The 14,298-nt window shown below is 37.0% G+C and overlaps 1 protein-coding gene across 1 annotated transcript; it reads right to left on the minus strand.

The window, feature by feature from the left end:
• Positions 1–555: 555 nt before the first annotated feature.
• On the minus strand, positions 556–3,796 carry cldn15a (claudin 15a). The gene is made up of 5 exons (XM_080867394.1): positions 3,431–3,796; positions 3,020–3,184; positions 2,671–2,752; positions 2,484–2,591; positions 556–1,481 (listed from the first exon to the last, which is right to left on the minus strand). The coding sequence occupies exons 1-5, from the start codon at positions 3,645–3,647 to the stop codon at positions 1,388–1,390; spliced, it is 666 nt and encodes a 221-aa protein (XP_080723520.1). The 5' UTR covers positions 3,648–3,796; the 3' UTR covers positions 556–1,387.
• Positions 3,797–14,298: the final 10,502 nt, after the last annotated feature.

Genomic DNA, 14,298 nt, shown 5'->3' on the forward strand with positions numbered 1-14,298 from the left:
ATTCTAATCTGACCTTTGACATCAGCAAGACATTTTCTTGCGTCTGGATATTTTCTCTTTTTCAGACTGTTTCACTGTAAACCCTACAAAGGGTTGTGATCTGTCGCAGTAGATCAGCATTTTTCAGCCCGTCTGGCACTCAAAGTCACTTAAATCCAATTTTTTCCCCATTCTGACACTGAGGTTAAGCTTCAGCAGATAATTGCACTATCGAGCATTTTAACAGTCGTAATAAGAAGCTGGGCAGCCATGTTTCACCAAAACAGCTTGAGTTCACCTTGAACCGGTGGACACACACACACCAACTCACATAAGATGTGTTCTCCTCTTGTGTTTTGTTAACAAACTGAACAAGAAGTTGCTGAGCTGAGACCTGGTGCTATTAAAGGCACACAAGTCACAGGATTTTCAATCATTCGGTGGTTGATGTGTCCTCTAAACGGAGTCACTGTCATCCTGGTTAAGACCGCTTCCACCTGCATACATTTACCACGGGTTAAGGTGACCACCAGTGACTCTTCCCTATCTTCTTTATTATTATTAAATAAGTTGTACAAAATACAGTCTTTATTTGACACATAAAGACATTTGAATTTGCTGCTTTTAGCACCAAATTTAAATAGTAAAAATGTGGAATTTGATGAAAATATAACATTTGCAATCAGTCTTTACTCTGAACACAGACACCGAACAGGTTGTTGATGATTTCCCACAATATTTTACCCAAATCATGTCCTGATGACCTGTAATCATGCGCCTGGCTGATGGTTTTTTAATTTTAATTTAATTTTTTATTTAAAAAAGGAAGAATACAGCCACCACTGTTTTTGTCTGTGGTAAGCAAAACTGGAATGTTCAATGTAAAACATTTAAATTTGTACATTTGCTTACCCCCCCCCCCAAAAAAAACCCAACAACAACAACAAAACCCCAAAAACAAACAAACAGGCAAAATACAATCAAAACAAAGACAACCTGCCCTCCAGCGCCTCAGGTGTCGCCTACAAAACTGTACAAAACAACATATCCCAACAATCATCACACTTTTGACCTTCCCCTTACAAATGTGATTGAATTCATTGGAAAATAAGTGACAATATCAGAGAAATATAAATATTAATCATTGAGAGCGCACAGTGAGTTTGTGCAGTGACGCTGATGTTTTGTCAAGCTTTTTGCAATCATTTTATCCATGTTATTTCTACAGAACATGCATTTTGAAACTGCGGTTATTTGTATATAACATATACAGCTGAAATACTCCCAACAGTGAACATCTGATGCACTGCAAGTGTTTCCACAGTGATGAAATGGCACAATGTGTTAGTTAGACCAGCCAAAAGTGAAGGGATGAATAAGTCCACAAAGCTCAGTTTCCAAATCCTGCTCAGACGTAAGCGTTTCTCCCGTAAGTACTGGCGGCCAGGCTTCTGGTTGGTGCTGGTCCAGAATACACAGTTCCCCTTGCATGAGGTAGAGGGCTGCAGAGAAAGAAAACGTCAGGATCAGATGGTGGAAATACAAATCACCCCAAGCATGCTGCACATCATATACTCAGAGTCTCAGCAAGGAAATTAAAAGTTTTAGAATAGTGTTAGAATAAGTTATCCTTATAGTGGCAGTGCACCTATCAGAAGTGAATATAAACAGGCTATGGTCAGTGTAAAGTGAGTAAAATTCTTGTGAATAATCTAGTTACTACTTTTTTTGACCACTGGGGGGAGCCAACTTTCTAATCAGGGACATGAGCACTTGCCACTAGGCAGCCATCTTGGTAACGTGTTTGCATTGTTTCTTTTTAAAGCACAGTTTAGATCTACTTTAATTCTAATGATTACCTGGATAGAAATCTAAATCACTAATCTGATTTAAAAAGTTTACAATTTTACCGACTTTCTAATAAAATAAGGTTTTAATAAATACGTGTGTGGGTTTTTGTTTCTGTTTCTGCCAAAGATTTTCATTCTTTTTCAAATCTTTGATTGCTACGTCTCCGTTATTCACTTTGAGCAGTCTGAGACCTGCTCAGGAGCTTCCATCTCCAAACAGAGATCTCTCCACAGAGAAATTTAAAATCTTTTCTATGCTGTGTTTTATGATGTCCCTGTAATGAAGGTGGGTCAAAAAATTTTCATACAATTTTTATTTGTTCTTTTGCCCATGTTTACCATTGAGACAGGTAATTACCAAATAAACTATAAACCTACTATAAGCCCCTTAAACCTACCACTTAGCACAGTCGAGACAAAGACACCTGGATGGGTGGGAACTATCGACACTTTGAGATAAGTTCATGTTGCCACAGTGAGTCGCTAGAGAGCCACGGCATCCGTCTCCCTTTGTATCAAATTAATAACAGAACATTCAGCACATTCGTGTTTTCTTTAATTTAACCAGAACATTTTTCATGGCGGGGCCAGACTGCACCTGTAGACTCTGAGAATTACCTCCAGCTCTGTACATCAAAAAGAGATCAAACTCACTATTTTTCCTCTGTGCCCAATTTGCAGGAGCAGGTGAGAACGGCTCCTCCAGCGATGGCGAGCACAGCAGAGCACCAGCCGATGTAAAGCCCTTCTCCTATCTCATACCTGTGACACATAGCAAAATTATGGGCTGCTGGCACTGCACTTTAGGCCTGTTTATCTCACACCACTAACAGCAACTTACTTTGTGCCAGGGTAGTAGGGATCAAAGAAATTCTGAGTGATATTGAAAGCATACCAGGACACTGCAACCATAGTGCACAAACCTTTTGATAGAAAAAAACAGACAACAACAACAGGGAGTCTTTAGTGAGCAATAAAACAGTGACGGGTCAGAGTTTAACTCTGATCCAAAGTATTGAAGTAAACAAAAATAGGTAGGACTGATCTAAAAAGGCGGTAGGGCATTATCATGATTCATCAGCATGCTGGGGAGGTTTCTTTATCTTCTTTAAGGGGTAGTGTAATAGGAGGTCAATATTGTTATCTGAATAGCCAGGAAGAACAGACTGTATTTTCTATGCTTTTGTTACCTTGAAGCATAAAAAGTACTCCAGCAGTGCCTGCGATCCTCCCTTTGAGAACATAGTTTTCTCCTCCTGCTTTAGAGCATTGTATCCCGATCAGCGAGCCCAGCAGTCCAAATGTGCCAAACACTATCGAGGCAATCATCAAGGCACGAGACGCTTGGATGTAACCTGGAAACAGTGCATAGATACACAAAACCACATAATTCTAGCAGATTTTTCAAAGATGGATTGATGTTTTAATGTGTACCCACAGTACAACAAAAGATAGGACATCTAAGCTCTTCAAGTTGTCCTTTTAATACATTTCTTATGACAGAAACCCTCCTCCAGACAAAGCAACATAAACATTTGATGGCATCCAACTTTCCCGAACCTCATGATATTATTAAGAAGTCAATTTTTTTGTCAGCATACCATTCAAAGCGAGCATCGAAGGGAAGTCCCTGCAGTTACTGACCCCGGTTGAATCTGTCGCGCAGGACATCCACAGGTTTTCATAGATCGTAGAGGTGGTGATGACATTTCCGTCAACAGTGGAGGTCCTCCAGTAACGGTTTGGAATCGCAACCCCCACCATTATCCATCCGATGAACCCCAAAATCACAGCCACCACTTCCACGATTGGATCCATGACTTCTCCTCGGCCCAACTGTCAGTGACGACAGACTGAAGTTTTTGAATTTAATAAAAGTTGTTTTTTTATGAAGATAAAAACATCGGATTTGGGTGAATGTGTGTGTGTGATGTGTGTCCGCTCCGCCACTGAGAGATGTGTCCAGTTCAACAGATAAGTATAATCAGTTATATGACTCACTTGCAGTCTCTCCTCCCCCTACACACTCTCTCTCTCACACGCACACACGTGTACTCTATCCTCTTTTTTTTTTTTTTTTTGCATTTTACACCCCTGAAACTGAACAGGTGTTTATCGGCTCACTTTCAGGGTCCAATGGTCATCTGCTACTCTTAATGACGCCGTGACTCTGTATGCATTTCTGGTTATGTTTATGAAAAATACTCAAACATATAAAATTCTCCCATCTCTCATAATAAATGATTACACTATTTGTCATTTAATAACTTTTAAAGGATATCATTGCTTAAAAAAAACAACTAGTTTTTTTGTAATCACTATTCACTATAACACTTCAAAACTCATATCGAAACATATACGAATATATTTCTCTAAATTATGCTCCACCGCATAGGTTTTATTGTTTCGGTTTGCATATCTCAAGGCCAGAAGACTCGAGTTAACAATTTCTTTGTCACACCCTGTGCTTGGGAACCATCAATATTTAACAGGTTCAATTTAATGTCACAAACACCAACCAGAGACCAAGGTCTAACGCTGCCCAGTTCATCCCGTAGTTTCTCAGTTTGTTTCATGCCATTAATAATCCTCCTGATAGCTTTTAGGTCAGCGTTGACAAATCCAGGGCACTCTGAGTTTACCTCACTGATAATTTGAAGATAAATCTTAACCTGCATTTCACACCAAGTCGGTAGAGGTGGGGAGATTTATAAACCAGCGAATGTGTTTGTTTAAAGGTCAGCCTCCAGGAATAGCCCCATTCACCAACAATAAGCCAGACTCTAGCTGCTGGTGAGCCGAGTGTTTGGAAGGGAAAGTTCGACTTGTGGAAATGAAAAAGACACAAAGGTTGTTAATTGTAACAAAAATTCAAATGTTTTGCATTTATTTTATGAAATGACAAAGAAACTAATAACTAAAAACTCACAAAATGCTTAAATAAACCGATTAAATATAATGAGCACATTTTCAGTGATATAATCAAAGAGGGTTATGCTCTTTATGTTTCATCAGATAGGTTATTAAACTGCTCAAATGGCATGTAACAACTGAAGGTAAGTAACATAGTTTGGCAACATTACTGAGTGAACTGGGAGACCATGAAACATTTTGTGCTGATAAAAAAAACTACAAATGTTCAAAGGCTCCTTTTGAAAATGACTTCTTATTATCATTACTGTTTCAAATTGATTGTGTTTTGTTAGTCACCACAACTGCAACTGTAATTCGTGTTCTTTGCAAATGTGAACAAGCTGAAGAACATGGTTAACACGGCTGCCTGATAAACATTAGCATACTAGCATCGTCATTGTGGTCATTGCGCGCACTTAGCTAAAAGTGCTACTAGCAAAAGTCAACACTTTAACTTAACATTTTTCTGTTTTCATGAAACAAATTTCCATCAGACCTGAAATATTTCAGCCCACTTTTCCAACAAGTGTTGCTCAACTGTCATAAAATTTATATATTTTTCTTTTTTTAATGGAACCATTAAGCAGGAATTTGATTACTGGTTTTAGCAACAGTACTGCCAAATGTAAGGTCGTCATAATGATGCATTACTTTGGAACAACTTAGCTCTAACAGTCTTATGAAGAAACTGTTACTGTTTTTTTTAACACCATTTACACTTTAATGATTTACCCATCACACACTTTCCAGAGTCTCCAGCTATTTGTGAAAAATGTTCTGGGTTGTTTTTGGTGATGAGGCTGCTGCTAGCAGGTCTCAAATCACTCTTCCTGCTCATGATCAAAATTCCTTTGCTGGTTTTAGACCAATCTCTAAACTCCCTTTTTGGTCTATGGTGGTGGATAAAATTGTCCTTCAGCTCTAGACTTTTCTGGAAATAAATGGCGTCACTGAAACATTTCAGTCAGGTTTCAAAATAACATCACAGCACAGAAACTGTACTTTTAAACATTTTTGATGATCTTTTATTAATTGCAGACTCAGGTAATCCTGCCTTTTTAGTGCTTTTAGACCTGAGTGTTTGATAGAGTGGATCATGGTGTCCTAGTCTTTATGGAGAGCTGTGAGCACTAAAGGAACTCGCCTTGAATTGTTTTTACGTCATATTCAGTGGCTTACATGGGGCATCCCTCAAGGATCTATCCTTGGCCCGGTACTCTTTTCACTTTCATGTCATGGTGATGATTTAAAATACTATATATATATATATATATATATAGTAAAAGGCCTTGCTGGACTGTATTGCAGACGAAGAAACATGATCAGTGATAGACCTTTCCAACATGAATGGACAAAAAAAACAGAGGTGGTACTATTCGAACCTCCTGACACACATTGCCAGGGGCGGAGCGGGGGGGTGGCTTACGGGGCTTAAGCCCGGGTTGTTTTGTCAGAAGCCCGGGGTATTTTGGAGTGTAATTTTTTCATAGTTAGATGCCTGGCTGACAACTGTATAAAACAAAAAGTACACACAATATTCGAAGCACATAGTGCACACTGTGGGAATTTACGACTGTGCGTGAATCCCCCCCTGATATTGGTATGATCCAAGCTCAGGCACTAAGCGACTGAGCGAGGGGGCGGGGCAGCTGCTGCCCGTGAGTGCGCTGTTGGAGAGACGGAGCCAGCCATACTAAGGAGAGCTTAAGTTTGACCAGGTACCAAAGCAAATCATTCGTACCGTACAAATAATGTAAATATGACGGTGCATCACGAAAGATTGATATCAAACTGATCACTTGACCAATATTACGTTACTTGCTCTTCAAGTGAATCAACAAATGGCGAAATGAAAAGCCGAACAAATGCTATTTTTTTAGAGTCTTAGCTTACATGTGTTTATTTCATATTTTCAGTTCTTACCCTCCCCGACTAAATCGGTTTCAGTTATGTACTGAAACATAAGAATGGACATTCGAGGGTTCTTTCAAAGAAAAAACTCAGGTAAATGTTATTTTATATATTATGCTTTGTATGTTGTTCAGTATATTTCTATGCAAAACAAGAGGGATTTCAGTACACAGCAGGATATTCACATTTGTAACCAGATATTTACATACACTTTAGGGAGAAAACATAAAACATTTTTACTGTACAACATCAATTTAGAGTAAATTTTTGTTTTAGATAAATATTGAAATATATTTTGAATTAGTTAAATTTCAGAATAAAGAGAGACAGAGCTATTTTTATCACTTTCATCAAATTTAGGAGTACATGTACACTAAATTTATTGTTAATTAATAAGAAAACTCCAGACGATTCCATTCTGAGCTGAAGAAGCTTCTGATAGGTTAGTAGAGTCCATGTGAGTAAATTGGTGGCACAGCTGTGGATGCATATAAGGCAAAACACAGAGCCTGTTTCTTTGACATGGGAAAATCAAGAGATATCAACCAAAACACCAGGAAAAGAATCGTGGAGCTCCATAAATGTGGCTCAAGTTTGAATACAATTTGGTGCCATTTGCAATTAAGAAATACAGATAGTTTCTCTCTTTACTCTTAAAGTTAACAAATATGTTTTTATATTTATCTAAAAAAAATAAACATTTAGTCTGATTTGATGTTACAATTAAAAAAGTGTTTTTATCTGAAGAGTAAATATCTGGTTTCAACTGTATATTTGATGATTGTCAGCACAAAGAGGGAGAGAGAGGAGAATGAGGACAGAACAGAGATGGAACAAGAGCAGGTGAGACACACATGTTAGTCAAATGGTTGTTTACCAAAAGTATCACCGTATCATAGGTACTCATGTATCTCGTACCTAGTGTTTCTTTTTAGGTTTGTTATTTTTCAAATTCTGTATTTATTAAGTTCTGCAGGCTTGTTTGCACAACAAGACTAAATAATTATATAAACTTTTCTCAATCTAAATATTGTACTTTGGTAGAATTAAAAAAACAAGTGTAGTGCAGGTCTATGATGATTTTTAGTGCTACTATCATCTAGTTCTGATTCTGGTTCTGTCTTGGTTAAGTCCTCAGTAGTCCTGATTTTGAACTGTTGTAGTCCTGTTTTAATTCTGGATCAGTTCTGGGTCTGGTTGAATTGGGGTTTAGTCCTCGTGTCTTGATACAGCCCTGACCTTGTTCTGCCTTGCTGCTTAATTAAAAAACTAGTTTAAGGTGTCCTGCACATGTGATATATATTTTTCCCTATATGAAGTCATTCTTTTTTGAACAGAGCCTATTAATCTTTCAGTCATTTCTACACCCCCCCCCCCCCCCCCAAAAAAAAATAAAAAAATAAAAATAAAAATCCCACATGCATACTACTCTTTGGGCTAAGCCCCGGGTGTTTCAAATGTCTGGCTCCGCCTCTGCACATTGCTCTTTTAAGGGGGAACTTTTTCATTTGGAGAATTGCAAAACACCGTTTGCAAAAAAGAAAAAACTAAAGAAAACAGGAGTGACCTTTTTGTCTGGCAGTTTTATATTTAATAACTAAATTCTGTTGTTAAATTGCCTCTTCCAGCTGAGGGCCCTTACAAAGATTACAAATATTCCCTCATCTGCTGATTTAATTAAGTAATTCATGCTTTAATTTAATCCAGGCCTCAATATTGGAATCGCCTTTATTTTGGAGTCATGCAGGCTTTGCAGGCGGCAGCTCGACTCCTGACAGCCACATATAAGCGAGACCATATTTCTTCTTTACACTGGCTTCCAGTATGCTTTACAGTTCATTTAAAGATTTTATTGTTTGTTTTTTAAAGCCACTAAATGGATTAGCACCCTATAACCTTTCTGAACTTTTATCTTGGCGTAGTCATCAGATGCTTGTGTTTGTTCATACAAGCAGACTGAAGCCGAGGCTGCACCTAAGCTTTTCCAATCTACCTCTTCAAATTAGGACCTCACCAGCACTCGACATCTTTAAAACCAGCTCGAAGACACGTCTTTACTCCCTAGCGTTTAAATATAAACAAGATTTTGACACTTCACTTTTGTTTTGTTTATTTTTCATCTTATTTTTTTCTGTATTTGATGTAAACCCTTTTATAAATGTGCCGATAACCCCCCCACCCCCCCACCCAATTGACTGTTGAGAAGAGGAGGATATTGTCAAAATGCTTCTCCATCACAAATGGCTTTTTGAATCTCTCCACAGTGATAGGAGTGCATGATTAGCCAGAACACAGAGTAATTTAATGCTCCAACAAACCTTCCAGGAAACAAAGACATTCTTGGGAAAGGGGCACCCAGATATTTGTGCTGATGTTTTTAATGATTACCTGATGGCTTCTTTTAACTAGTTCGTTTTTTTAAAGCATTACATTTTACATTTTCAGTACGTTTTACACACATTTCTTTTCCTGTGATTTAATTATGTCTTAGATTTAGTTATGTACAAAAGAAAATTTGGAACATTATTAATGGTCCATATAAAAAAGATATCGTACCTCAGAATAGAAACAATATATGGTTATATTAAAACAGTGTAGTAACAAAAATATTGCACTTCAAGATATCCACAGTCAATATTATTTATTTTATCTTTATTTAACTGATCCAATCTCTTTCACAATGACAGCCATGTGAACTCAAAATATATAAAAAGCACAGCAAACCAATAATCTAATATTAATTATAGCTTAATTGTGATAATTTAAAAGGAACCCTTTTAGATACTTGAAGTTTTACATCCCATCTGACTATTAAGAATATCATGTACAATAGGATAAATACTGTTAGTACATGCATACTACATACACCAATGTAAGTGTTTCAAACTAAATATCTGCCATTATTATTTCCTTTTACTGCTCTGACCAACATTTTATCAAGAAAGACAGAAATCCAAACCACAGTTACATCTAAACACATTAGCCACGTTCTGCGACATTTTCAACTGAGAAATCAGTCCAGCCCTAAGTGTCTCAGTTTACGAGTGAGGTGTTTGCAAAGCTTTTTTGTTAAACCCAATTTCTTTGCCCACTTGGCTACATATAACTTTGTGCTATTGTATTGAAACTTTCACCCAGGCTCTGCCTTTTAAAATAAACTTTATATGACATTTATAAACTAATTCCTGGAACGAAGTTTATAAGTTTTTCATGTGCTTTCCAAGAACAGGTCATTAAAAGCCGGCGAGATGAGCATGTGATGAGTGGACACAACTAGAGAGATGAGATCGAGCAGGTAAGTGCTTAGTAAGTTTTTTGTGTCCACTTGTTTATTTAAAACGTCAGTATGTCTGTAAATAATCATTGACTCTAATTGTTAAAAGATTCACAATTATTTGTGTGTGTGTGTGTGTAGGGGGGTGGACTTTAAATAAAAAAACTAAACACATCTCCTACACCAATCAGGATTTAGTAACATTTGTATCAAAATAAAACAATAGTTGTTGGACTGTTGCTCACGTTGCCAGGCCACAGTCAAATATTTTTGACCACGCCCATAAAGCCATAATGAAACCAATCAGTTGCTTTAAATGGTTTAACGTATTACACAACCTTTAAGTGTCATATCGAAACATGCATATCAATGCTAAGAGGAAATTGCTAAAACTGGAGAGCAATATTCACCGCTTTTTACCAGCGCAAAATACCCACAGGGAATGGCAGGTATAAGTCTGTCACATAGGTCCAGACAGTGTGGATTTATTGGTACACAAAGAATAAATTTGGATTTGGTGCCACCATAATATCTTTAAAACCTGAACTCATCTTGCTGAGGAATCTCTCAAGTACAGACTGTACCCATCTGTGAAAGTGTCAGCAAAACTTGTGAAATGTCATGACCGCATCTTATACTATTGCAGTGCTGCTCCATGGACAGAAAACACATGCCAAAGTATTCAGTTTCACCGCTGTGTTAATTTTCTGCCACAATAGGTGTCTTCAGAATCACTTTTCCCATTATGACACACAGAGGTACGCACAAACAGACTTACAAGGTGAAATTTCCACACAGAAATCTTGATTTTATTACTAGAGTCTAGTGCCAATTAGCAAATGTTGGTATGCTTGGGTAAACATTAACATTGTCCTGATGAGCAACAGGTCGAAACTTCAAAGAGCAACTATGATTTTCCACTTTCCACTCACTTTCCAGAAAGTTACAGATTTGGCATCTTTCATTTTAAATCATTTGTATCCAAGTATAATGAAAAATGATCAAAAGCTGCATTGCAGATGGTGCAAAATCCACAAGGCTTATAAGGAAATGAAGGTTGGGTAACACAGATGGGAGATGTGTATATATATATATATATATATATGTATATATATATATATATACATATATATATATATATATATATATACATATATATATATATATATATATATATATATATGTATATATATATATATATATATATACACGTGTGTGTGTGTGTGTGTGTGTGTGTGTGTGTGTGTGTGTGTGTATTAAGATATTTGACCATAGCCTTTTTCTGTATTATTATATAATGTCTTCTTCTCCTTCTTATAATACTATTAATACATACATTTAACACTGAAGCCATAATTTCAGTTTGCAATTAAGTGATGCTATGAGTTATAATAATAACAGTTAATTGTTCATATTCATTATTCACTTAAATAACGGCCTCGTGAACTTGGTCTGAATGCACTGGTGTTGTCTCAAGAGCTGTGCAGCATGGCTGTGTCACCAGATTCCAGGTGTGTACAGTTGGCTGCTGACTACAAACAGAGGTCATCTCTGTTGTCTGTCTTTTCAAAGTTTACCAATAAGCCTCTCCCTTTCTTTATTAGTACTTTATATTTATGGAACTGCACATTTACTTATTTATGCATTTATTTTGTTCTTCTTCTGTTGTAGGTTTGGATACCCCCCCCCCCCCCCCCCCAAATAGAAGAAATAATCCTTTAAAAACTATATTTTGTATTTACACATTATGTAATTGAGACAGATACACTAAAAATAAGAAATCTTTCTACTACGACTTTTCAGAAAACACCTTTTCATGGTACTATATATACATCATGATGATGGGGAGAATACAGTTAACCACGTGACCCCCTTTCTATCCTGTTTGTTTAAGCTCGTCCTCTTTTCTGTTGTTTGTCCATTTCCTGTGCTATTGTTGTTTTAATTTTAGAAAAAAGTTTAAAAAACACTCTTGTGCTTTGAAAAAAAAAACAGTAGAAGAAACTTGTCTTGTGATTGTGCAGCACCCACATGGTGTCATTTATGTTAATGCCAGATTAAAAAGAAACGGCAACAACACATCATCAGTTAAAGAAATTAAAAATGCAATGCAAAGGACAAGGGTTAAGAGTTTTTCCATAATTCCGACACCCTTCATTTTGACGTCTGCTTCGCTCCTGTAAAGTGTTGTGAGCGCTCTGTGATCGGTTGCGACACAAACAGCCTTTGTTCCCGCAGATGCCTCTGGCCTCTGTTTCACGACACAGCCCACATACAAAGACAGACTCACTTTCACATTATGATGAATATGACATGTGAACAGCACAATAAAAGAGAGACAAAAAGTAACATGTACCGCCTTTCCTTGTGTCTGCCCGCAATCAGCTGTTTAACTGGATTATACAACAACCTTAATTTCCAGTGTAGTTACACCTGCACAGCGGGGGGTAAGCGGGCCTCTACACTGTGCTCATTCGCGGTGATTAAACATTAGTATCTGTGTTAAACCCGCTGGATACTTGACGGACGTTGGCCCTCAGACGCACTGAAGCTGAGCTGAATTACACCAGCTCTGATGAATCATTGATGTTTAAGTGTGTTTAAACTGCGCGTGGGAAGAGGCTGGAGACAGCTCGGGGGTCAGTTAGACATTATGTCTATTTTCTGCTCCTCTGTTTGGATATTTGTTTCTTCAGATATGGTTTTATCTAATTGTTTACCTAAATGATCATCTATTTTACACCAGAGAAAATGATTGTTTTCTCAGGCCGATCCGAGTTTCGGTCCTTTCACCCGGGTTAATAAGTAACATCCCACCGCGCTGATAACGCGGCACATAAACCATAGCCTCCATAAACCTCCCCGTTGTAAAAAGATGTTGACTGTTTGAATCTCTCCGAGGGTCAAGATATGAGGATGATCGAGAGTGAGCGAACTCGTGTGTGGGTTAAACTCTCAGAGATGACAATCACAATACAAGCTGTCACATTGTGTGCACCAAATCCCTCATTGTAAATCTAACAGTTAATAAATGACATTGATAAGAATGGGGTTTCATATTGGACTTTGATTTATCGATTGGTCTTTATGGATATGGTAGGAAAAATGCTACAGTGTTACAGAATCCTGGCTCCTGTTTCCTTGTAGAAACGCTTACACCGTGTGTTTTAAAGCCATTCAGTTCTTCTTCATCCCAAACCATGTCTAGATTATAAGCTGTCTTGTGTTGGAGTGATGCTGGACCTTAATAAAACAGTATCTGCATCAGTTACAAGGACCCACTTTTTATGAAATCAGTGAAACAATGACAGGAGCGTGGGTGGTGCCTTGAAGAAAGGGAGGTGCTCTTCATTATAGGAAATTTTCCCAGTTGTACTTACAGGCGTACCTAGAAACTCCAGGATTTTGTACTATTTGCTCGATCCTTCATGAAAATAGCATTTTCTTCATTTTTGTGACTAATAAATCGATGTTTAAAAGCATTCTATCTTTTGTTTTAGCATCATAGTGCAGTGAACTATTTACTATTCAGAAATTGTGCGCACAAATATGCAGGACTACATATTTTAATAAGCCAATACGCAGACATTGTTGATGCACGAGTCCCACATTAAAGACCCCGTTTTATTTTGATGGTGAGAAAATTCAACATTTCAGGCTTTCATCTGTAATAGTTTATCTTTTGAAATAAGCATTTTCAATTACTGCCTCTGATTTTAATGTGCAAGAAAAACGATATAAACATTGTATGTCATAAAAACAAAAAACACGCCTTTAATTCTAATACATATATGACGCTAAATTGAACGGCAATTATTATGTAGCCTACTGTACATTCAAACTATGGACCATCACATGTTTTTTGCAAAGAGCAGAGCAGAAAATAAGAAAGGTGAATAAAAGTTTTCTTCATTTTTGTGACTAAAAATGTAATGTTAAAAAAATTGTCTAATTTTACAGTATTGAGTAATTCAAGTGTTTATCATTTAAATTTGTCACAAGTTGTCTTTTGCAACTTTGAAGGTTTTTTGTTTTGTTTGTTTGTTTTTTTAAATTAATGTGTTCTTGAATATGGGACTTTGCAGGAGTGCCGGTCTTCTTTCATATTTTCAATATATTATCGGTTGATTGATTCGGTAATTAAAAAAAAAATCAGCTGGAAAAGTATTTAATATGTGAAGCTAAAATTTCACAGCAATTTTCATTTTAATGCAAATCAGAGTTTGGTTGATTTAAGACGGTGTTGTGACTTAAATGCTGTAGCCTACTGAAAATCTCTTGCCGTGTTAAACAAAAGAGCTCTTGGAAATGGAATTTTTTTGACACCTATGCAACACCAGTCCCATAAATCTATAAAATAGAATGACATCT

The sequence above is a fragment of the Rhamphochromis sp. 'chilingali' genome (genome assembly GCF_963969265.1).
Source record: "Rhamphochromis sp. 'chilingali' genome assembly, chromosome: 1".
NCBI classification, from domain to species: domain Eukaryota; kingdom Metazoa; phylum Chordata; class Actinopteri; order Cichliformes; family Cichlidae; genus Rhamphochromis; species Rhamphochromis sp. 'chilingali'.